The following is a 26,277-nucleotide window of genomic DNA, read 5'->3' as shown; positions in this document are numbered from 1 at the left end:
TGTCTATGTCTTATGCATGTAATAGTCTCTTTAAATTATGTACATATGTATTTCATTCCTGTATGTGAAGCCCCACCTCATCATATAAAACAGATAGAACCTGTCATTGGTTTAATACTTCCATAATGACCAGGGCAGCAATTGGCAAAATAGATATCTATTTATGTAGTACACATAATCATGTGTGCTATACATGTACATAAATATGTGTGTGTAAATCTCCATGGTTAGTTATCCCAAGGATTAAAGTGATAAATCAAATTTTGCCTTATGGTTTTACACTGGTAACTAAAGTTTTAAGATACTTTACAGTGTATCTGTGCAGTATTATGTGTTACAGGTCTTCAGAATGAATTTTATTTTTTGAGTTAATTTCAAAATAATTCTGTTAACTGTTAATTACAGAATACTTTCACTGTTCACTCCTTATTTACTGTACTTAGATATCATTTTCTTATATTAGGCTATTTAAAATTGTTATTCAGCTTGAACAAATGTGCTGAAAAGAATATGCAAATTAGGTATTGATCAAGAACTCATATATATATATATATATATACACACACACACACACACACACACACACACACATTTTTCTTTCAGAAAAGACTATAGGCTCTTTAGTCAGTTTATATGGGTTTTAATTATTATGGCATATAGTAGCTGTGTGACCTCAACTAGTTGTCTAAAAAATAGAAAGGTTGTATGATAGGTCAATAAGATAACCTATATGAGACACTTATTTCAACAACTGGCAGATAAGCCCTCAATACATGTTAACTCTGTTATTGCATATCATCATAATTTATAGGTCTTTGCTTAACCATACAATCTAGAATTGTAATGCACATGATACTAAAATTCTTTTCATTTGCTGAACTGTTAAAAAAAAAAAAGAGGGTCAATTAAAAGTTATTATCTACTACATAGAATCTATATAAAGCTTTACAAATCTGCCATATGACTTGTCTGCTTGAGGCTGTAGATAGGTTCTGTAGTTACTCTCTTTGACAAGAAAGGAAATGAGAAATATGACTGTGGGCTGCTCATTCACAAAACCTATTATTGTTATTATTAACAGGGCTGTGGTCAGAACTTGGGCCACGCCATGCAATTCCTCTTCTACTATGCATCCATTGTATGCTTCTCAGATATGTTGCAATATTTATAGTTACTCAGTGTACTTCACTCTTCCTCTTTTACTTCACAAGTGTTACATGCCATGAATCAGCTAATCTAGAAATATGTTCTAAAGGATTTTTTAAACCATAGAAATGATAGAATAAAGTTCATTATTTTTCCTACTTTTGGAGAAAGCATTTCAAAGCATGACATAATACTTAAAAGGGAATTACTGTGAAAGTTAATGGCATAAAAATGGAAATTTTCAGTAATTTAAAAATTCAATAAAGTTTAGTCAAAAAACTTTTTAAAAAAATTGTCAAATGTCAGAAGACTGGTTATTTCCTTACTAGCTAATAAGGAAAAGCTATCACAAATGTTTAAAAATATAAATGCTAATATGCTTTAGACAATTGGTGAAACTTCACTCAAATATTTAGCAATAAAATAAGTACTTATTATAAAGAAAGTTTACTATGAGCCAGTGTGACCAACGGAGAAGGCAATGGCACCCCACTCCAGTACTCTTGCCTGGAAAATCCCATAGACGGAGGAGCCTGGTAGGCCGCAGTCTATGGGGTTGCTAAGAGTCGGACTTGACTGAGCGACTTCACTTTCACTTTTTACTTTCATGCATTGGAGAAGGAAATGGCAACCCATTTCCGTGTTCTTGCCTGGAGAATCCCAGGGATGGGGGAGCCTGGTGGGCTGCCGTCTATGGGGTCGCACAGAGTCAGACACGACTGAAGTGACTTAGCAGTAGCAGCAGTGTGACCGATGTATGAAGATGGGCCTTTTCACATATTGTTGTATACATGTATGAACAGAAATTTGGTAAAACTCCCCTTGTCAAAACAAGTACATACTTCTCACCCATAAATTTCACTTTCTGCCATTTACTAGTGTCCTAGCACAGTAAAAAAAATTATATATGTACATAAATTTTTAGCATTGCTTTTGTAAGATCAAAGAACAATTTGGTTAGCCAAAAAGTTTGTTCAGGTTTTTCCATCATGTGTGTAAGTTCAGTCATGTCCAACTCTTTGCGACCCCATGGACTGTAGCCTGCCAGGCGCTTCTGTCCATGGGATTCTCCATGCAAGAACACTGGATTGGGTTGCTATTTCTTCCTCCAGGGGACCTTCCTGACACAGGGATTGAATCCATGTCTCCTATGTCTCCTACATTGGCAGGCAGATTCTTTACTCTGAGCCACCAGGGAAGAAAGGTGTAACAGAATGGAAAAAGAAAAATCAAAAGTTCTATTACATATGATATTGGTCATTTAAAAGACAATGGTACATTTTTAGGACTATTTTTTCAATAATTGAGAAAGAAAAAAGAGAGTTTACACTATCAATGATATGAAAAGATCTCCAAGTCCCTTGATATTAAAGAGACAAGTTATAGAAAGTGTCATTCAGTATATGGTTTAGTCCATATGTGTGTGTGTGTTATAAACTTTTAAGTTTATACTTAGGAAATCAGTAAAATGATGACTGTATGCTGTGTGTTTATACTTATAAGTTTATAACATACAGAAGTGTATACATATAAGTGTGTGTATATATATATATATATATATATATAAAGTTTAAAATTTATAAAATTCCTAGGTGGTAGTGACATACCTAACATTGGTCACTTCTGAGGAATATAATTGATGTTTGAATGAGACTTCTCATTTTATACCTTTTTATAATATTCAATATTTTTTACTTGTCCATATTACCTTAATGAATTCCCTAAAATAAAAATTTGCTTAATAGAAAATGATCACCATACCAATTATTTATTAAACAAATACTATATACGTTAAGAACTGCACTGAGTTCATCACATTACTACTCTCACCTTTGCAACAATTCTGAGAGGGAGATATTTCCACTATGACTTAGGTAAAGTAGTAGCAACAAGTCACACACTCTAGGAAGGGATCAAATCCAAATTCTGACTTAGGTCCATTTACTTCCATAGCACATGCCCTTCATCTCAAAGCATTGTATATCTGTGGTATGAACAAACATATAATAACCTCTTATTTCTGGCCATTCTCATTTCTTTCAAAAATATTATTGTGGTTATGACAATCATGTGCATCTAGTCATTCAACTGATTACCAGCTATGAGCCTGCTCTGTGCTCCTGGGGCTTCAGCAGTGCAATAAACAGACAAGGGTCTCTCATTCCATGGAATCAACATTCTAGCAAATGCAGAGAAAGGACCAAAAAAAAAAGTCAAATGCTTGTCTGATGGTGCTGTGTGATCTCCAGTAATCAGAGCAGAAGGGAGAAAGGGACAATGACTTGAGGGGAAGGGAAGCACTTCGTTGCCTCACAGTCAGGCCACTGTCAAGTGCTGCACACAATCCACCTCAGTCCTGATTATGATCTCTTAGTTTTCTCCATTTTTTGATTAAGAAAGTAAGAATAAATTGTTAGTTAACTCCTAATCCCCAGTCAATATAGCTAGTGGTAGTACATCGCAAGTCACTGTAGTCTGTCTGATTCCAAATTCTAAGTGATCTTCCAGGTAAAAAGTTTGCAAAGCACTGTGCCTAAGCTGACAACATACTGACAGTTGGAGCTTTCATTCTGCTACATCTGTCTAGTGTTCTAGTGGACTTACAGAAGGTAAGGTATACGCTCATATAAAAATACCCCTTAAAATATTGCATATACATAATCTTTTAAAAATGAAAACCCCACCATACATGACTGAGAAATGGGTGTAGCAGTTTTCTGCCTTGTTGTTCAAGGTGAATATTTTGCTCAAAATACAGACATATGATTGCAGATTTTACTTGGCTCTGGCTTTCCTGTGTTTTCCTGTATCAGGAACTGTTGTGCACAGTATTAAAACAGTTGACAGCTGCCTCTGGGAATGCAAATTTGATCCTTTGGGCTGCTCATGGGAAAGTGTGACATTTTCCTCTCCAAAGACAAAGAATTTAGATGTCATTAGACTACTGATTAAATAGTAATCCAAGTAAATTCAGTGTCAGCTTAGGTATCAATTTTACAGGTACAATTTTTTCTGAAATATCTTACTCTAACAATGTTCATTTTTTATATAATTTAATTATCCTTTCAGTGCATTTAAGATAGGCTGTTTAAAATAGCATCTGAGCTTCTGTGTTGGTGGGCTATTTCTGAATTGTCACATTGGAGGGTATTTGTGTACATGTGTACTTGTGTATATTTGTGAGAATTAAGGCTGAGAAGGAAATGTTATCAAAGCAGCTTAAATACAATAAAATAGATATTCATAATCAAAATAATTATTAAACTAGCCTTTATATTACCTTTTTCGTAGTATAACAAAGATAAAATGTCACAGTGAAAAGGGAATCATCTTTTTAAATTATCTAAAATCTTTATTCTTTTTAAATGAAAAGCATAAATCATAATGAGATTATACAAGGCCATTTCTACTTTATCCTAATTAAGTGATACTTGGAAAAACAAAATCCCAATATAATGAAAGACTTCTATAACTTATTAATTTTTAAATAAATTTGTCTATAAAAATATCCCGGAAAAAGAAAGCAATGCTCAAGGTAAAACATTGCTTTGGGTTCCTTTCCAGTTGTATTGTACCGCTAGCAAATGAGAGAATACAACACACGCCTAGACGCAACAGCACAAACAGCCCAGTGGGCACTGGCTTAAACATGATCTAATGCAGTAAATGCATTTCTGCCTGTTATTGTTATGCTGCTGTCTTTCAAGGCTGAGTTAGAGGCATTTATTCATCTGGTCTGTCTGACAGATAACAGTTTAACCTGAAGATTTTTATTTTCCCTGTAGGATTCTGAGAATTTCTTTCTAAGAATGGGATTTTAACATGCGGGTCTTTTCTCCCCAAAAGTTTAAGGCCTTCTTTTTTGATGAAATTTTAAAATAATGCCTTTCTTTTAAAAGTAACTTCATTATATACTTTTACTATTTAGGATGGCTTCTAATATGAAATTTTATTTAAATATTATTTAAAATTATCTTTTTATCTAAAGAGATCTAAGAGAAATACAACTTCTTGGTTTTCATAGAAGGATTTTGCTCTGCTCATGAAATTTCTGTAAGACTAACAGAAAATAATAAATAGTGAAGACCCTCCAGTTAGAACAGTAGGCTATTTCCTTTTTTAAAGTCTGTTTGTCGTCCCTGTTGATTGACAAAGTTCAACTGTTTTCAAAATCATTAGGCTTGACACACTTTGGATAAATGATGCATAGAAAGTGTATTTTATTCAAACTTCATGAAATAGGTGTTTCAAGCAGGAAAGTGAGTCCAGTAATTCTTCCCAATTTACATTTTCCACCCCCGAGCCCGGTTTATCATCTGGAATAATGACTGTATTAATATAATAAAAGAGTATAAGAAAGGCTGCTCAGCAAGTTAGCTCCTTTTGTCTCTCTGGCCTCTGACTTACTTGGATGGGAAAATGGCCAAAAGAAAAAAAAAAAAAGACAGCAGAGGATCTCAGATATAGGTACTAGGTCCACACTACAATATAAAAACAGACCCTTAAGACCTGTCACACCCCTCGCACACACTCTAAGTGGGAAGTGTGCTGTTTCCTTTTTTTTTTTTTTTTTTTAAACTCCTTTTGGAACAAACCACTCACTGGGATCTCACTGACGTTGCCTTTCTCTCTTTTTTTTTCTTAAAGCATATTTAAACTCACACACTTTTTATAATGAGGATTTCGGTGTAGGGTTTTCTGCAGGATACCATTTGGTCCTACTAAGAACTGACTGTTCAAATGTTGGAACATTTGATTGGAAAATACTTCTTAGTCTTTTAAAGGTAAGTCATACTGATTTTTTTTTAAATTTCTGTCTCCTAAATGACAGGAGATGACACTACTATATACAACCCTTAAAGTTCTAGAACAGCAGCAGTAAGCAGGAACTGTTTTTTGACATCATTAGGCTTTTCGTAAAAGCTAGGTTTGTGCTGTTTCCAAAGTTATCAACCTTACCTTTTATGTTTAAGAAATATTAAAACTTTGTCCAATGATCAGTGTCATGTTGCTTCTTGATGTTTAAAACCTTATGTTTATGCATAAACAGCTTTTGTTAAAATGATGTACTATCCAATTTTGTTACTTCAGAACTTTTATTGTCTACTCAGGGTATTTTTGCATGGTTTTTAATTTAAATTATGAATGAAAATCAAGATAAATAAAAATCAAGTTTAGTAAGATTAGTTCTTAAAAGTCACTTGACACTCTTATGCCAACATGCTTTCTAATATGCATTTCTTCAGTACTTATTATTTTAGAGAGCCTTTGGTTTATTCAATCTTCTATTTTTTAATGTCACAATTTTTTGGTGAACCTGACTTTGTCTACATGGTTAACAGCAGTGTATATTTTGGGTATATTCCTCTTCAGCATTTTTTAAAAATTCATTCTCACTGAATTTTACTTGCTGCTGGGAATGGTAAATTATATTAATTCCAAATGATTTTTATTTATATAACTGTATAAATTATATAAAATTTGGTAATAGAATTTTTTTTAATTGAAGTTTTTGTGTTTTTAGGAAACGTATTACAAATACCAGCAAATTATTTTCTTGAATGATAATAATAAATTACAAATCATTCTGGAGAAATGTTATAAATTAATTATAGTAAGTGAACTCATATATAACTGTAAATGGCATAAATTCTCTAAAGTAAATTTCAAACAGTTTCTAGAATTGTCAAGTAACATAATGAAAAATGTTTATAAAATCTTTGCATGCACTTTTCAGTTCTTTAGTGTGTAGTTTTAAATTAGTTAAAAAAAAAACAGTGCTCTTAATATTCAATCAAAAAATAACCAAAATAATATTTTTCAAAAATTTTGTTATATAGAGAGTCCAGTGGTCCACTGGATTTCATGAGAGAAAAAAATACACATTAATTTGTTTCATTTACCAGAATCATTACAAGACCAGAATAATAAATTAAATACACAAACATCAGATAGAAGTTAAACTGAGAGGAATAAAATATAATTAGAGAGGTACTTGACAGAATGCACTGAAAATTTTGGAATTTATCTTGGGAGTTATAGTTGCTACACTATAGGCAAAAAATCTTGTGGATTCTTTCTTCCTGAAAAAATTGATTCTATAACTATTTTCTGATTATAATCACAAGGTATTTTTTAATTCAGTGGCCCAAGTCATGGCTGAAAGTTTTGAGGAATTATTCTAACCTAGGAGTTGATTTTTCATTAGCATAATATTCTAAACCCCTGTATACTTAAGAATAAGCCATCTCAGCAGATTTTATTGTATTCTAAGAGTTTTGGAAATGATCATTTATTATTTATGAAAAAGACACATTTAGTAGAATTTTTAAAAATACTTGGCCAATTCACAATAATATTTTACTGTTATGTTATAGTTCAATATATTTCATATATTTCAAATAATATAACAGGTGCTATGATAGGACATTTTATTCATTCTCACTGAATTTTACTTGACATTTATAACCATATATGATGTATATATACCCATTTTAGAGAAAACTGAGCCACAGAGAAACTATAATGTTAGCCTGAGAAGCAAACCTAAATTACTTGAATTTAAAGCCCAGAATAATAACTATTGAAAATCTTATACTATCTTCCTGTTCATAGTAAGAGTTGGGTTGGGGAAAAAGAAACAATAGCGTTTCTATCAGGATTCAAAAATCAAGAATGGTTCTAGATAATTCTATTTAAACTGATAAGACTCTAAGAGAATCATTTCAAATCTACAGTAATCTCTATAATAAAGTACTCTAAAACTTACTCCAAAAGACTGGTGTGTTTCTAGAAGAACATTTAATGTGATAATGAAGTCAATGTAATTACTGTTTTAATTATTTTAAGGTTACCACAAAAATAAAAGTTGTTATATTTGAAAGGTAAAATTTAGTGAAGTGTATTATATTATGATACCTATATATTTTCTCTTATATATATTTACCTCCATATATTCTGATAGGATGGAAATGCCCATATACATTAAAAAGATTATGGTAACTTCAATAAGAGAAGATGATGAAGATTTCCGAATGTAGTTATTTAAACATTTTCCACAGAGCCCTAGGGTTCTGTGGGGATGACTCAGAGCCCAACTGAGATGTGACTAGAAAGGGAAAGGGCCACAGTTCCTGCCCACTTTGATCAGAATAGTTATTCTTTTAACTACCTTCATATGCTGGGATTGCATGTAAAATAAGTACTAATCTAGTGACCTTCTGTATTCACTTGATGAAACACAACCAGATCTAAATAACTGATTTAACCAGCTTGATATGACTCTGCATCTTACTCATGTCTAGGGAATCATGGCTTTGAAAACACACCTAGACATCGTGTAAAGTAAGAGTGTGAAAAGGAACTTAATTTGGAAAGCTAATTTTCATATTCAACCTGTCGTTGAATTCAGATCAGATCAGTAGCTCAGTCCTGTCTGACTCTTTGTGACCCCATGAATTGCAGTACGCCAGGCCTCCCTGTCCATCACCAACTCCCAAAGTTCACCCAGACTCACATCCATTGAGTCAGTGATGCCATCCAGCCATCTCATCCTCTGTCGTCCCCTTCTCCTCCTGCCCCCAATCGCTCCCAGCATCAGAGACTTCTTTTCCAATGAGTCAATTCTTTGCATGAGGTGGCCAAACTACTGGAGTTTCAGCTTTAGTATCATTCCCTCCCAAGAAATCCCAGGGCTGATCTCCTTCAGAATGGACTGGTTGGATCTCCTTGCAGTCCAAGGGACTCTCAAGAGTCTTCTCCAACACCACAGTTCAAAAGCGTCAATTCTTCGGTGCTCAGCCTTGTACACAGTCCAACTCTCACATCCATACCTTACCGCAGGAAAAACCATGGCCTTGACTAGACGAACCTTTGTTGGCAAAGTAATGTCTCTGCTTTTCAATATGCTATCTAGGTTGGTCATAACCTTCCTTCCAAGGAGTAAGCGTCTTTTAATTTCATGGCTGCGGTCACCATCTGTAGTGATTTTGGAGCCCAGAAAAATAAAGTCTGACACTGTTTCCACTGTTTCCCCATCTATGTCCCATGAAGTGGTGGGACCGGATGCCATGATCTTCGTTTTCTGAATGTTGAGCTTTAAGCCAACTTTTTCAGTCTCCACTTTCACTTTCATCAAGAGGCTTTTGAGTTCCTCTTCACTTTCTGCCATAAGGGTGGTGTCATCTGCATATCTGAGGTTATTGATATTTCTCCCGGCAATCTTGATTCCAGCTTGTGTTTCTTCCAGTCCAGCGTTTCTCATGATTTACTCTGCATAGAAGCTAAATAAACAGGGTGACAATATACAGCCTTGACGAACTCCTTTTCCTATTTGGAACCAGTCTGTTGTTCCATGTCCAGTTCTAACTGTTGCTTCCTGACCTGCATACAAATTTCTCAAGAGGCAGATCAGGTGGTCTGGTATTCCCATCTCTTTCAGAATTTTCCACAGTTTCTTGTGATCCACACAGTCAAAGGCTTTGGCATAGTCAAGAAAGCAGAAATAGATGTTTTTCTGGAACTCTCTTGCTTTTTCTATGATCCAGTGGATGTTGGCAATTTGATCTCTGGTTCCTCTGCCTTTTCGAAAACCAGCTTGAACATCAGGAAGTTCACGGTTCACATATTGCTGAAGCCTGGCTTGGAGAATTTTGAGCATTACTTTACTAGTGTGTGAGATGAGTGCAATTGTGCAGTAGTTTGAGCATTCTTTGGCATTGCCTTTCTTTGGGATTGGAATGAAAACTGACCTTTTCCAGTCCTGTGGCCACTGCTGAGTTTTCCAAATTTGCTGGCATATTGAGTGCAGCACTTTCACAGCATCATCTTTCAGGATTTGGAATAGTTCAACTGGAATTCCATCACCTCCACTAGCTTTGTTTGTAGTGATGCTTTCTAAGGTCCACTTGACTTCACATTCCAGGATGTCTGGCTCTAGGTCAGTGATCACACCATTGTGATTATCTGGGTCGTGAAGATCTTTTTTGTACAGTTCTTCTGTGTATTCTTGCCATCTCTTCTTAATATCTTCTGCTTCTGTTAGGTCCATACCATTTCTGTCCTTTATCGAGCTCATCTTTGCATGAAATGTTCCTTTGGTATCTCTGATTTTCTTGAAGAGATCCCTAGTCTTTCCCATTCTGTTGTTTTTCTCTATTTCTTTGCATTGATCGCTGAAGAAGGCTTTCTCATCTCTTCTTGCTATTCTTTGGAACTCTGCATTCAGATGTTTATATCTTTCCTTTTCTCCTTTGCTTTTCACTTCTCTTCTTTTCACAGCTATTTGTAAGGCCTCCCCAGACAGCCATTTTGCTTTTTTGCATTCTTTTCTATGGGAATGGTCTTGATCCCTGTCTCCTGTACAATGTCACGAACCTCATTCCGTCATTGAATTAATCGCCCCCAAACTCCAAACCTGGGTTTTGTGGGCAAATACTGTATTCGGTGAGGAAAAGGCTGTGTATTAAAAGAATTACTTGTGTGTCCAGTAGAAAACAAAGATGTGATCTGGTTTCCTATTCTGATGAAAAGCAGAAGGAAGGCTTATGGATAGAATAGGAAATTTGAGAATTTCACTCATGAGTTAGAAAATGTCATCCAGGTCCTGGCATTCATTCATAGCACAAGTATGTAATATGAAACCGTTTTAAAGTTTCATAGTTCACTCCCAGGAAGCCACACCTCTTGGCCATGCCATTTTCTGGGTGGAGTTTCCAAGGAAACACAGCTCTATACACAGATGAAAATAATCACAAATTCTCTGGGAAGTTTCTCTATTATTCTGACCTACTTGCGGGGACACTTAAAGCTCAGTCTCAGTTCCGACCACCAGGTTTCCAACATAATGGAAAGGCATAACACTCGTAAGTTCATCTAGAAACACACTGCTGACTTGACAGCAAGAAAATAAACAGCCCACATGTAGTTATGTTCACAAACTCTACAAAAAGAGTAGGATGTATGGTCTGTGAACTGACAGGACACGGACAAGAAAGGTATGGGATTAGTGGGATCTTACAATGTCCTTATTTTCTCATCTTTCTTCTTGTAAGTCTCAAAAATAAGTTTTCTTTCCTGTATATGTGAATTTTTTGTTTTCTAAACTGAAGTGCTTTAAGCAAGCAGCTTACTCCTTGGAAGGAAAGTTATGACCAACCTAGATAGCATATTCAAAAGCAGAGACATTACTTTGCCAACATGGGTCCGTCTAGTCAAGGCTATGGTTTTTCCAGTGGTCATGTATGGATGCGAGAGTTGGACTGTGAAGAAAGCTGAGCACCGAAGAATTGATGCTTTTGAACTGTGGTGTTGGAGAAGACTCTTAAGAGTCCCTTGGACTGCAAGGAGATCCAACCAGTCCATTCTAAAGGAGATCAGTCCTGGGTGTTCATTGGAAGGACTGATACTAAAGCTGAAACTCCAATAGTTTGGCCACCTCATGCAAAGAGTTGACTCATTGGAAAAGACTCTGATGCTGGGAGGGATTGGGGACAGGAGGAAAAGGGGACGACAGAGGATGAGATGGCTGGATGGCATCACCGACTCGATGGACATGGGTTTGGGTGAACTCTGGGAGTTGGTGATGGACAGGGCAGCCTGGTGTGCTGCGATTCATGGGGTCGCAAAGAGTCAGACATGACTGAGCAACTGAACTGAACTGGACTGAAGCAAGCAGTAAATTATTATTTCTAATGAAGAAATAAGGGTAAAGAATAAAATTTAACCTAAAATTAGCAAGTAAAATAAATTTTATTATGAAAGAATCTGTATGACTAAGAAAACCAAGTGTGCAAAATGCAAATTTTATCTGCTCTAAATAGCTACATCTGAGAGAATAGTGGCGACAAACTACACTCTATAAAGCTGTTATTGAGTGCAGCATGCTGAGTAACCTGAACTTTTCTCATGTATTCAGTGCATGTCCCCTTTGCTTCAGGTGAATAAAACTATAGTAGCATGTATGCTCAATCGCTAAGTCCTGTCTGACTCTTTGCAACAACCCCATGTACTGTAGCCCGCTAGGCTCCTCTGTCCAATGGGATTTTTCAGGCAAGAATATTGGAGTAGGTTGCCATTTCCTTCTCCATGGGATTTTCATGACCCTGGGATTAAATCCAGACCTTCTGCATTGGCAGGCAGATTCTCTACTACTGAGCCTCCTGGGGAAGCACAAATTACAGCTGACCCTTGGACACAACAGGTTTGAACTTTGTCAGTCCACTTTTATGGACTATCTTTTCAATAAATACTACAGTACAACCTGATCCAATATATGCAATTGGTTGGATACCACAGGTAAGCTGATAGTATAGTTATATGTGGATTTTCCACTGCCTGCATTGTCCATAACCCCTCTGCGTTGTTCAAGGGTCAACTTGTATTTGTAATTTTGTAGTGAGAAGGCAATGGCACCCCACTCCAGTACTCTTGCCTGGAAAATCCCAGGGACGGGGGAGCCTGGTAGGCTGCAGTCCATGGGGTCGCTAAGAGTCGGACACGACTGAGCGACTTCCCTTTCACTTTTCACTTTCATGCATTGGAGAAGGAAATGGCAACCCACTCCAGTGTTCTTGCCTGGAGAATCCCAGGGTCGGCGGAGCCTGGTGGGCTGCCATCTATGGGGTCACACAGAGTCGGACACGACTGAAGCGACTTAGCAGCAGCAGCAGTATGAAGCATAAGCTTGAAGTATGATTATAATAACAATACTTACTCATGGTGACAAGGCACTGAAGTGTGATAAACCCAAGACCCTCAGTGGGTGCCTGAACCTAGAGATAGCACCAAACCCTAAGTAGTAAAATCCAAGATTTTACTTTCTCGGATTCAGTTAGCTTCAGTTGACCGCTTTTGACTGTGGATAAGTGAAACCATGGAAAGCAAAGCCATTGATAAAGAAGGATTACATTTATATAAAATATCTTGCCTATTTTTAGAGGGAAAAAAAAAAACAAACACTTGCATCAAGATAACGAAATAAGCTGGCCAAAAAGTTTATAAAGTCAATCTCTTTCTGTCAAAAATATCAGTACATGTATGCAGGAATGTGAGTCACATTACTATCTTTGCTTAGATATCATCCAGCCCAGTGTTAGACTAGTAACTGTCTAAGCGTGCAATTTAGCAGAATAAATCATTGACGCTTCTGTTTACTGATGAACTTGACTCAACAGCACTGGGCTGTGTGCACTGTCTCACTTCAGTTTTAAGTTCAAAGCAGAGTCTAGGCAGTACCCAGGTCTGCCGATAACTTGACATCTCTGGGCGCAGGGTCCTTGGATGGCATAATAATGAGCTTTCATGAGCGACTTCACTTTCACTTTCATGTATTGGAGAAGGAAATGGCAACCCACTCCAGTATTCTTGCCTGGAGAATCCCAGGGACGGGGGAGCCTGGTGGGCTGCCGTCTATGGGGTAACACAGAGTCGGACATGACTGAAGTGACTTAGTAGTTAGAGAGGAAGGCGCTAAAGAACACATTGGGTCATCCAGCAGATTTTGGGGGACTTTTTGCCCCTTGGGACTCTTCCCTATAGTCCATGGGACTGCTTAAAGAAAGGATAATGATTCTGGGAAAGGTCAGATAGAGTCTCAACTAGGTGATGGCACAGAATCTGGGAACGGACAAATAACACACACCTATATCCATTTCAGAAATAAAAGATTTGTAATTTTAAAATCATTTTATATTCCATCTGACAGAACTGCAAAGGACATTAATATTGAATAATTTTGTGGTATTTATGTAGAAAATATCTTTCCAAAAGAGATGATTTGAGTTGTATTCCTGATGTTATATAAACAAAACTAGAATTTGACCCTCAGGATTTCCTGTCCAATTTTTTAATGAATTGCAATCCACAGGTTTCTACAGAGATGCTCCTCAAGCATCCTAAACGTGGGACAAGATAGTGCTAGGTGGGACGCAGGAGACCTAGTTAGGAATCAGGGTCTTGGTGGTCCCACATATGCTGTAATCTAAGTCACTTGGCTTGGTTTTCCATGTAAGGATTTGAGTGAAGAACCAGTTCAGCTGCTTAAATGAAAAAATGGGAGTCTCATCTTATAATCTTACTTTACACATGAAGAAATTGAGGAACAGAGCAATTAAATAGCTTGCCCATGGTCATCTGGCAAGAAAATGGCCAATCACACTTTGGTTTCATCTTGAGTCTCCCACCCTTAATTACAGCAGTTTGGAACCCTGTATTTTGATGTCTACCTCAAATATAACTTACAGATGAGAACTGGGGAATGGTCTATAAGATGGGCATTCAGTAAAATAGTGCTTGATAAGCTCCCCTGAATATGGTCACTTACATACAGTACAGCACACTTGAATGATATTCACAAGGAGAAAAGAGATTCTACTTGAGAATATCTAGTCATTATTATCAAGTTTAAATAATTTATTCCACTGTATTATGACAATCCTAGCCAAAGCCATAGGAGGGAGCATGTTATTCTTCATTCTCTGTGTTAAATCATTTCAGTCATGACCAATGTGACCCTATCGACTGTAGCCCACCAGGCTCCTCTGTCCATGGAATTCTCTAGTCTAGAATACTGGAGTGGGTGGCCATTCCCTTTTCTAGGGGATCTTCCTGACCCAGGGAACTAACCTGTGTCTCTTACATCTCCTGCACTGGCAGGCGGGTTCTACCCCCAAGCAATTAATAAAGGAAGGAAAGCTATGCCAAACTTAGTGTACTGAAAAGCAAAGATATCGCTTTTCCTACAAAGGTCCATATAGCCAAAGCTATGGTTTTTACAGTCGTCATGTACAGATGAGACAGTCGAACCATAAAGAAGGCCAAATGCCAACACATTGATGCTTCCAAACTAGGGGGCTGGAGAAGACTCTTGAGAGTCCCTTGGACTACAAGGAGATCAAACCAGTCAATCCCAAAGGAAATCAACCCTGAATATTCATTGGAAGGATGGGTTGAAGTTCCAATACTTTGGCCACCTGATGTGAAGAGCTGACTAATTAGAAAAGACTCTGATGCTGGGAAAGACTGAAGGCAATAGGAGAAAGGGGTAGCAGAGGATGAGATAGTTGGATAGCATCATGGACTCAATGGATATGAATTTGAGCAAACTCCAGGAGATAGTGGAGGACAGTGGAGCCTGGCGTGCCGCAGCCCATGAGTTGCTAAGAGTTGCTAATGACTTAGCAACTAAACAACAACAACTCAACTTGCTCAGAGACATAAAATTCCACAGGAAAAGTAAATCACTTGTTTAGGCTTGTGTGTTTTGTTTACATTGGGAAAAAACATGTGACATTAATGACTATTCAAACTTCTTAGCCACCAGGACCTCAGTGTGAATCGGTTTGTTCATCCTGATTTACAGTGGATCATCCTAGGTATTTGGTATAAGTGAGTGGAAATCCTGAAGAATGAAAAAAGTTTGTAAGATTCACCTTTTTCCATTTTGAGGGAAAGTCTTACTCCTTTATTTTCTTAACATTATTCTTAACATTTTCTTAGCTATGCAATTAATACTTTTAAAAAATTAAATGCTTACTCAAGTGGAAAGAAATACTAATAAAACCATCATAATGGTACTGTAACCACAACCAAGCCATGGAGGGAAAAATCTGAAACCATAACAAAGTATGATTTTTACTATTATCCTTACAAGACTGACAAAAATATTGTGTGTCCCTCCAATCTGTTGCAATTTTTGTCTTCCTTGGGCAAGGGCATTCTGCAGTAGGGAGTATTTGTTTACAAGCTACCAAGCACATTCTGTTTATCAATGTCAGGTCAACCCTAGTATAGGTTTCCTACTGCAATCAAACTGCTCAAATAGTATGTTTTAGGTATTTGAATAATAAAGTCTTGTTACCATAGGATCTACTTATTACACTAAGAATTTTTTTCCAAAGATAAGACTAAGTGAAATACATACTGACACATCTAGTTGATTTTAACAGAATTGTTATGAATTAGTTTATTGTTGTTGTTTAGTCTCTAAGCATGTCTGATTCTTTGGCACCCTCATTAACTGTAGCCCACCAGGCTCCTCTGTCCATGGAATTTCCAGGCAAAAATACTGGAGTGGATTGCCACTTGCTTCTCCAGGGGATTGTCTCAACCCAGGGAATCAACCCACATCTCCTGCATTGGCAATCAGATTCTTTACCACTGAGTCACCAGGGAAGCCCTATGAATCAGCTCTCTACAACAAAAGGAACACTATTGCTCTTGAATATGTTAAAACATATGTATTTCAGGCTAGTAAGAAAGCAATACCTATTACAGAATCTAGATATACTCTACTTTACATATTTTCTTCAAGTTCTGTTCACCTTTAGAAGATATAAAAATCAGTTATTAAAAAGAAGTGAAAATATTATGTAAAATATTTCAACATTTTCAACACAGTTGATAAGAAAGAATTCAAGCATGAAATCAATATCCATGAGAATGGAATTTTCTTTTAACAGTGATTATAATTTTGGTGATATTAGAAAGTAGTGTAGTATTAATTTTCTGACAATGCATTTCCCTAATTTACTCGTGTTTTTTTGTTTTAACTGATAGGTTACCACTGATTAGAAGAACTGACTCCTTCTAAGACTCATCAGATCATTTCCTGTAAAAACTGTATCTTTCTAATTGTGAAAAAGGTAAAGAGAAAATTTTTACCGTTCTTGTTTAGCATTTAGATGGAATAGACTCCAGTCGACCCACGTTCAATTTGCAGGAGAATACCAGGTTCAGTTCAGTTCAGTTTCATCCAACTTTTTGTGACCCCATGGACCACAGCAAGACAGGTCTCCCTATCCATCACAAACTCCCGGAGTCTACCCAAACTCATGTCCATTGAATCAGTGATGCCATCCAACCATCTCATCCTCTGTCATCCTCTCCTCCTCCTGCCCTCAATCTTTCCCAGCATCAGAATCTTTTCAAATGAGTCAGCTCTTCACATCAGTTGGCCAAAGTATTGGAGTTTCAGCTTCAGAATCAGTCCTTCCACTGAACACCCAGGACTGATCTCCTTTAGGATGGACTGGTTGGATCTCCTTGCAGTCCAAGGGACTCTCAAGAGTCTTCTCCAACACCACAGTTCAAAAGCATCAATTCTTTGGCACTCAGCTTTCTTTATAATCCAACTCTCACATCCATACATAACCACTGGAAAAACCATAGCCTTGACTAGACAGACCTTTGTTGGCAAAGTAATGTCTCTGCTTTTTAATATGCTGTCTAGTTTGGTCATAACTTTCTTTCCAAGGAGTAAGTGTCTTTTAATTTCATGGCTGCAGTCACCATCTGCAGTGATGTTGGAGCCCCAAAAAATAAAGTCAGTCACTGTTTCCACTGTTTCCCCATCTATTTGCCATGAAGTGATGGGACCAGATGCCATGATCTTAGTTTTCTGAATGTTGAGCTTTAAGCCAACTTTTTCACTCTCCTCTTTCACTTTCATCAAGAGGCTTTTTAGTTCTTCTTCACTTTCTGCCATAAAGCTGGTGTCATCTGCATATCTGAGGTTATTGATATTTCTTCTGGCAATCTTGATTCCAGCTTGTGCTTCCTCCAGCCCAGCATTTCTCATGATGTACTCTGCATGTAAGTTAAATAAGCAGGGTGATGATATACAGCCTTGACGAACTCCTTTTCCTATTTGGAACCAGTCTGTTGTTCCCTATGTAGTGCTGTGCAAATGGCTGTGTTTAGGTGGAAAAGCCAGACAGAGGGCAAAAATATCCATGAGTGCCCCAGGCTGACAGAAGGTAGGCATAGGGCAAGAGTACATAAGCATATTCTCCATAGATAAGATTTCAGTACGTTAATCATCCACAGAAAAAAAATTAAAGAGGAGAATTTTGAGGAAATGCTCTATGTGATGATATCTATTGTTTCTACCACTGGTAGGTAGGTTTAGTTAAAAAAAAAAAAGATCTAGAAATTTTTCTAAAAAAAAAAAATCTGTTTATACCTGGCAAAATGATTTGTTTCAGTTGCGTTTTCCTTGTACTTTGATCTTTTTGTACTGATATTTATACTTCTGTTTTATGATCTCCTTTTAATGACAGAACCAGACCTCTTGGCAACCACTTTCATCAGACCCGGGAGTTGGAAAGAAGCAGGTGCTGAACCTCAGTTTTTCCTTGAACAAGAGAAATGGGGTGCAATCGAAGCTGTGGGCTCATTGCTGGTGCTGCCATTGGTGCAGTCCTGGCTGTGTTTGGAGGGATTCTAATGCCAGTTGGAGACATGCTTATTGAGAAGACGATTAAAAAGGTACAAGTGGTATCAGAATATTTCTTTTCATCCTGATTCAGTCTACCTTGATTTGTGTTTGGCTTAGGGTTCCTGTTTTATATTTCATTATAACCAGCAATTTTGTGTCTAACACAAAGGTGATTTTCAACAACTGAAACTCTACATGATAGAGAAGTAATCAAAGTATGATGTATACTGTATATGAATGCACTGTCATCTTAAGTCTAAATATTTAATTTCTGATAAAACCTATTATAGGTATGCAGATAAGTAGAAGTAATTCCATTAAATTATGTCCAAAGAGTATGCTGATATGCTTTTCATATGCTTTTGAATGAGAAATGAGTGTTATTTTGTGAGGGTACATTTATAAAAGTAGTTGCCCTTTAGTTACAGTTGATTAAAGTAAAACTGTGTTTAAAATTGACTTAGGAATATTTGGTAAAACTGGTAAATTTTATTTTTGTTTGGTAAACTGTTCTATATGTGTATAATATTAATATGATTCTTATAAACATTTTCTACTGATGAAGGTTGATAAGGGACTTTTAGAAAATAGTTTCAGAAATGTTATGCAGAACATATCCCAGTATATATATATATGTATATGTGTGTATATATACATGTGTGTGCATATATATATATATATATATATATATATGTATACAAACAAGTTCACTATAGATTTAACTAAAAATAAAGTGGCAATACATAGGCTTTGTACAACAAACTAGAATCTGTCTCTCATCCTAGTTCCTTCTAATCCAGCTTTATACTCACCAACTTTAATTGATAAAGTAAAGGAAGACTAGAATAAGGAGATGTAGATCTGCTGAAGTCCTAAACCAGGGATAGCAAATTCAAATAACTTGAGGGTTTGGAGACAAGCCTTTAAAAAAGCTACCAAGGACAATATAAAAACAAGACAATGACCACTGTGAAGTTAAAAGTGTGTGCCCTGCTCAGAGGCATGTATGTTTATTTTTAAAATATAATGCTGGTCAAATAAACTTATCTGAGTGCTAGCCTCAGCTGTCATCCTGGTTCAGATGCCAGTGGTCTAGATGTCAGTAAGCACAATGTACAGAGGAGATCAACAAGACCTGAATCATAAAATGGGCTAGACTACCAACTCATACTGGAGTTTCTGTTCCTGTCAAGACCTTTATCTGTCTCATCCATTCACCCATGTTTGACATCCTACTCTTACTAGTAGTTTAAATAATTACAATTATTTTTCACTAAAGCACTGCCTGACTCAATATGAAGATTTAATTTCAAATCTAGTTATCCAGGACAAGAAGTTACTATTTTCCAAAGCTTTTTTGGTTTGTTTTTGTTCAGCTAAATGCTTAGTCTATAAATTTAAAAAATTTTCTGACTGTACTATTATAGCTATTGTCTTAGTACAACAGATTAAGAAATAGGACATTTTTGGTACAGTTTCTATACTTGTATGCTATATTTGCTTAATAACCACACAGGCATTTCTATCTTTTCTCTTGCTAACTAACAGCAAAAATTGTAACCTCATGGATTTAACTGGAAATATTATACATTAAATACCATCTCCTTCCTTGGAATTCCCAGTTTTCTTGATATTAATATAGCTCAATAGAGACAGACAGGAGATGGTGAGGTATGGAGTGTCTAACGTGTTAGAGAGAACTGCTACTGTCCTATATCCTTTCTACTCTATAAACTCATTTCCCTTCTGTATCTGTGGAGTGAGAACAGGATAAATTTTGACACACAGACTATAATTTTTTATTTAATCTTCAGAAGAGAATAGCCATAATAATCTTCCGGTTATAGCATCTTAGACTAAGATTTTTTTCTATTCATACTTGATAATCAGTAGTGAACACTGATCATCTATTGTTTCTTCTTATTATTCAACAATATTATACATACAGAGTCTCTGTTAGATGTCATGAGAGGCACTAACATCTATTTTAATTGTCTAAAATTTATCTCTAAGTTCATATGCCTAATCTTGAGGAAATAAGAATTTTGAGACATCAAAAATTTGTATAGAGGCTAAGAGAGAATACATATTTATCTCAAGAAATATACATTTTAACTGGGAAAAAGCATATTGTAAAAAAAACTACAGAGACTTGTGAAACTCTGTACTTGAATTCTAAAGCATACACTATTTAGAAAGAGAACTTTCACAGAGTATTCAGTAACTTCAGGAAGAAGGTGAGACTTGAATTGGATTTTGAAGTATAAAATTTTGAAAGTCCAAAGAGAGTTCCAATAAAAGTGTCAAGGGACTGCTTAATGCCATGGAAAAAAGTTGTGGAAATGCAACTAAATATTGTGACGATAGAAGGAAAAATATTTTTAAAAATGTGTCAAAACAAAGAAATAACAGCAAAGATGATTGGAAAGATACTAACATGGGGTAAAATTTAGGAAACTTTTGAGCATCAGGCAGAAGACTCATTAATACCATGACAGGCAATAGTAGTGTATATTTACCTGTAGTTGTTAGATATAACAAAATCTGCACTTAGAGACTGGTATCAAATATACTGAAGAAGGAAACGGCAATACTATATACTAGTAAGTTATATGTGACACATACTAATATATTATACTATATACTAAATAAAGCATTTTTTAATCCTACTAAGAGCTTCATATATACTAATTCATTTAATCTTCACAAATATCAATGAGAAGGTACTCCCATCACAAGACCTTAAATCAACCTGACAACTCACCCAGCCAAAAGGAATATGAGTTAGTTTCTAAACCTAGGCAATCTGAAGGCAGAGATGAGATGATTTATACGTTTTGCACTCTCTAATTCTACAACAGAAAGTGTTGGAAAGTGAGACCAAAAACAGGAAATGTTATGTAGGACATGACCACTTTCAAGGAGAATTTAACATTCACTTTTAAACAGATCTTTGCACAGTTTGCACATAACAAAAGGCTCTCTAGTCTAGTGTGATGGAGTATGTAGAACTGATGTGTGATGGAATGCAATGGATAGAGGAACTAAATAAATAGGGAAGAGAGGAGTAAAAATTTCAAACTACAAGATGTCCAGTTGTGTTCTTGATAGACCCATGCATACCTTAGAAGAATAAAGCACAGAGGTTTTATAAGTGATTTGAAAAGAACATCAGTGTATATTTCAAAGGGAAGGTTCAGAGATTTGTGCATTATTATAGAGAATACAGATAAAACTAAACAATAGATATGTTTAAAGAGAGTTTGAATATAGAGACAAAAGAGCAGAGAAATTATTACTGTATTTGTGCATTCAGAGGTAAGTAGGAAGACAACAGAAAACAGAAAAATTATTTTATATGAAGCAATGAAAATAATAGACTGTAATTTTTTTAGAAGTTATTTTGAAGCCAATTTTTAAGGAAAAAGTAAAATTATTTCAGGCAGATGAAAATTAAGGAAACAGTAGTTAGAACACAGTCACTAATAACTTTAAAATTATATTTTCAGTAGTGCCGAGTAATAAAGTGGGATAAAATAAAGAAATAGAGTGCTTTCCCTTCTTATTTTTGAAATGAGGCTTACCTGCAATCTTTGGGTCACACTGTAACCCAGCTCAATATTCACAGACTAAGACATCATCTCTAAGACATCACCTCTTGGCCTTTTGGTTAAGATTAAGTGGCTCAGATGGTAAAGCATCTGCCTGCAATGCAGGAGAGCTGGGTTCAATCCCTGGGTCAGGAAGATCCCCTGGAGAAGGAAATAGCAACCCACTCCAGTACTCTTGCCTGGAAAATCCCATGGTCAGAGGAACTTGATAGGTTACAGTCCATGGGTCGCAAAGAGTTGGACACGACTAAATGACTTCACTTTCACTTTTCAAGACATCATCAGAAGCCCTTCAATGGTCAGGAGCTGTGTAGTATAGTTAAGACAGCCTGCTTTTGCTCTCAGATTATCATATAGCAGTGTTGACCTTGCTTATTTTAATTATGTAAAGATGTTGGGACTTTTTCTTCATTTAAATACAACTGTTTCTTTTAAATTTAGTTTACAAAATTATTTTAAATATGAGATTAGCATATGTATCTGTTTGGCATACGTGTAGAGGTCAGATCTTTGAATTATGTGTAAGCACAAAGAGCCAAGTGTCTTGCCCTGCCTCAAGAGCACTTAGGTTAATGCTGCTATTTTACAAATACACATATATATATCTAGAAGGCAATGGCACCCCACTCCAGTACTCTTGCCTGGAAAATCCCATGGATGAAGGAGCCTGGTAGACTGCAGTCCATGGGGTCGCTAAGAGTTGGACACAACTGAGTGACTTCACTTTCACTTTTCACTTTCACGCATTGGAGAAGGAAATGGCAACCCACTCCAGTGTTCTTGCCTGGAGAATCCCAGGGATGGGGGAGCCTGGTGGGCTGCCATCTATGGGGTCGCACAGAGTCGGACACAATTGAGGCAAGTTAGCAGCAGCAGCAGTAGCGGCAGCATGCATATATACATATATATATATGTTATATTACCAGTCAGTTTTTCTCTACAATTAAAACTCATTGCATGTAACTTGGATTATTTAATGGACTAACAGCAAATTGGCAAAGTTATTACCTATATATAAGCACCATAAAAAAATTAAAGTGCTTAATTTAAAAAGATAAGAAAACCATCTCATCTTGTTCTCTAGAGTTGGGACTCTGATACTTTCTGGTTCTCAAAGATGACACCTGATACCAATATCTGAAATGGCATAAAATAGTCGATACATTTTACCATAATATTTCTTTATTCACTATTTCCAAAGGAAATTTTGTAGGGTTTTTATGCATCATAGATAATTATGCATTATGTAGGGTTTTATGCATTATAGCTGAATGCTTTTATACCAGTGTTTCAGATCATGATTCCTAGTAGAATTGAGTGGGACCAGCAGATTTATGCAATCTTGCTAGATAGACTAAACATCAATGGCATGAGCTGCCACAAATGTGGAAAGCAGAAATTCTCAAAGGACTTCAGAAAAAGGTCAAAGTTCTGGCATCACTCACAAAGGATAATTTATCACCTGACACCATAAAATATCACTTGATTAATATTGCTGAATATTATATAACAGGCAATTTTAAATAGTTTGAATTCACCTATTATATTAACTGTGGAACATCAAGATAGAAAATCAAGATATCTTTTTCAATTAAAAGACTAATGTTCAATCATACCATCATTTAATTACACCATTTCCTTTCCCTATTCTTGAAACAAATGATCTTCTCATAGCCAAAACATGCTTCCAGATAAAATAAACATAAATGATTATAATTTTGACTTATTAAAATGACTATAATTTCAAAGCAATAGTCAATATTTTATAGTAAACTTTATACACATATATATTAATTTCATGATGTATGCTTAGACTATTTCTAGATATGATAAAATAATTTTTACCTTATTACAGTATCTAAAAGCTCAAAAAAGTGCCAGACATATATAGGTTGTTAAAGATAGTAGAATTTGCTCTAAATTTAATATTAATATATGAGAACATGAAATAATATAAAATAAATTCTAAATTTAAATAGTAAAACATGGATTAAACATGTATTTGCATATTAACTCCAATAATAAAATCACTTAAAAATGTTTTAAGAAACAGCAAGTCAGCATGTGTAATTTTCTTCCTCCAGCCCAATTTAATATCAACATAGTATACTTTTCATGCCACATAAAAACTCTCCCATTTTAGGTTCTTACATAAACACTTGGGGGCTGATTTCCTGAGTTTCAGAAACATATTATATCTAATCAATTCCACCAGTTGTTAGTCGGAGGCTTAAGTGGTGACTTGATAATAACCTGAGACCAAAACCACTTTTTGACTGTTAGCACAACTGGCTCTAATATTCTAATCCTCGCTTTCTCTTTCTCTCAGCATGTATACACATAGGAGAAAATGTTTTGATCATAGGAAGACTGCTTGTAACTGGTTCTAAACAGAACAAATTGTGTTAGTGAGTGAAGATGATAAAGACTCTTTTCAGTATGTTTCTGCTTTTTAGGGACGTTTTGATTTCACTGGATGGAGAATAAATATACAAATGATTAAATGGCAGAAGTGTCACAGGATTTTACATGAGTTATTGCCACATGACTGGTTCAGACAGGAATGCTATGAATGAAATAAATAATACAATTATACCATATTCCACCTATATTGACTTTCAGAAATATTAATTTCATATAGTTCAACCTCATATTATTTCCAATATTATTATTATCCCTATTATATACATAAGGAAGCTGAGGTACAAGAAATCAAATAACCTGCCCAAGTTTAAATGGTTAGCATATGATCAAACTGGGAATCAAACTCATAGCATCTATTTCATTGTTAACCACTTCACTCTGGGCTTCCCAGGAGGCTCAAACAGTAAAGAATCTGCCTGCAATGCGTGAGACCCAGGTTCGACCCCTGGATCAGGAAAATCCCCTGGAGAAGGGAACAGCAACCCACTCTTACATTCTTCCCTGGAGAATTCCATGGACAAAAGATCCTGATGGGCCACAATCCATCCAGTCACAAAGAGTCGGACACGACTGAGCAATTAACACTTTCACTTTTCACTCTAGGCTTTGAGTAAAGAAGCCAATATTCTTAGTCAGGTTGGTAGTAGGGTAAGGAAATCTATTCATAGATTAAAATCTGCTTTATATGATTCCATCTTTCAGTACTCTATAAGAACCTTGAGAAATGGGACAATATTATTTTCTGCATATGTATTCTGTATAGTTCATTCACAGGAACATAGTTAGACTAAAGTTGCCCATCATGTGGATGAGTACTGCTTTCCCAAGTGACCACAGGACTAGATAGAGGGTATTACAGTCCCAGACATCTGCCTTCAAATTAATGTAGCAAAACAGAACTTTCAAAGTAAATGGCTTTCAACTCAGCTGGAGACCATGCCACACTAGAGTCATCAAGCTTAAATCCAGGGCTAAATACTCTGAACACTTAAAGTCAGGGATAGATACTGATGTATGTATCAGCCAAGGGAGAGGATCTTCAATTATATTACTTTTTTTTGTACATATAATTTCACCTTTGTATTTCAAATTTACTGAAAGATCCACAAAATAGGCCAGACAGTCCAGTCAATTTAAAATCAAGGCCTTTTAAAGTCACAAAGAACTTAAGCTCCTTTTTAAGAGGACCTTATGATATATTTAGTCTTGATAGTCAAAGAGGTCTATACAAATTTCTAGTATCTATGTAGTCTTAGGATCAGAAGAAATTCATTCCTATTCTGACTGATTCAATATTCTTCTCTGTACAAATTGTGGTTTATAAAAACCAAACAAGATTGGCGTGAAATGCCGGATTCACCATTATCTACTACCAAATTATTGAATCAGACATCTATTTTTCTAGGACCCACTTCCACTACTAAAAAAAAAATGGGTGGTGTTCAGATCAGATCAGATCAGTCGCTCAGTCATGTGTGACTCTTTGCGACCCCATGAATCGCAGCACGCCAGGCCTCCCTGTCCATCACCAACTCCCAGAGTTCACTCAGACTCACGTCCATTGAGTCAGTGATGCCATCCAGCCATCTCATCCTCTGTCGTCCCCTTCTCCTCTTGCCCCAAATCCCTCCCAGCATCAGAGTCTTTTCCAATGAGTCAACTCTTCACATGAGGTGGCCAAAGGACCGGAGTTTCAGCTTCAGCATCAGTCCTTCCAAAGAAATCCCAGGGCTGATCTCCTTCAGAATGGACTGGTTGGAGCTCCTTGCAGTCCAAGGGACTCTCAAGAGTCTTCTCCAACACCACAGTTCAAAAGCATCAATTCTTCGGTGCTCAGCCTTCTTCACAGTCCAACTCTCACATCCATACATGACCACAGGA

General features: G+C 36.2%; 1 protein-coding gene across 16 annotated transcripts in view; it reads left to right on the top strand.

The window, feature by feature from the left end:
• LOC129659063 (platelet glycoprotein 4) overlaps positions 1-26,277 on the top strand; it is a 376,463-nt gene that overhangs the window by 324,664 nt on the left and 25,522 nt on the right. For 8 of the 16 annotated variants that reach the window (XM_055590124.1, XM_055590123.1, XM_055590122.1 and 5 more), the window contains 3 exons: positions 5,794-5,930; positions 16,702-16,787; positions 18,204-18,411. In XM_055590124.1, coding sequence (XP_055446099.1) covers positions 18,292-18,411 — 120 coding nt within the window. In that variant the 5' untranslated portion in view covers positions 5,794-5,930; positions 16,702-16,787; positions 18,204-18,291. The remainder of the gene's footprint in view (positions 1-5,793; positions 5,931-16,701; positions 16,788-18,203; positions 18,412-26,277) is intronic. The other 8 variants (XM_055590131.1, XM_055590127.1, XM_055590130.1 and 5 more) reach the window with 2 other exon arrangements.

Source organism: Bubalus kerabau, chromosome 8 (assembly GCF_029407905.1).
Source record: "Bubalus kerabau isolate K-KA32 ecotype Philippines breed swamp buffalo chromosome 8, PCC_UOA_SB_1v2, whole genome shotgun sequence".
NCBI lineage: Eukaryota > Metazoa > Chordata > Mammalia > Artiodactyla > Bovidae > Bubalus > Bubalus kerabau.
The sequence above is the reverse complement of the archived record's forward strand: the minus strand, read 5'-3'. Positions and strand labels throughout refer to the sequence as shown.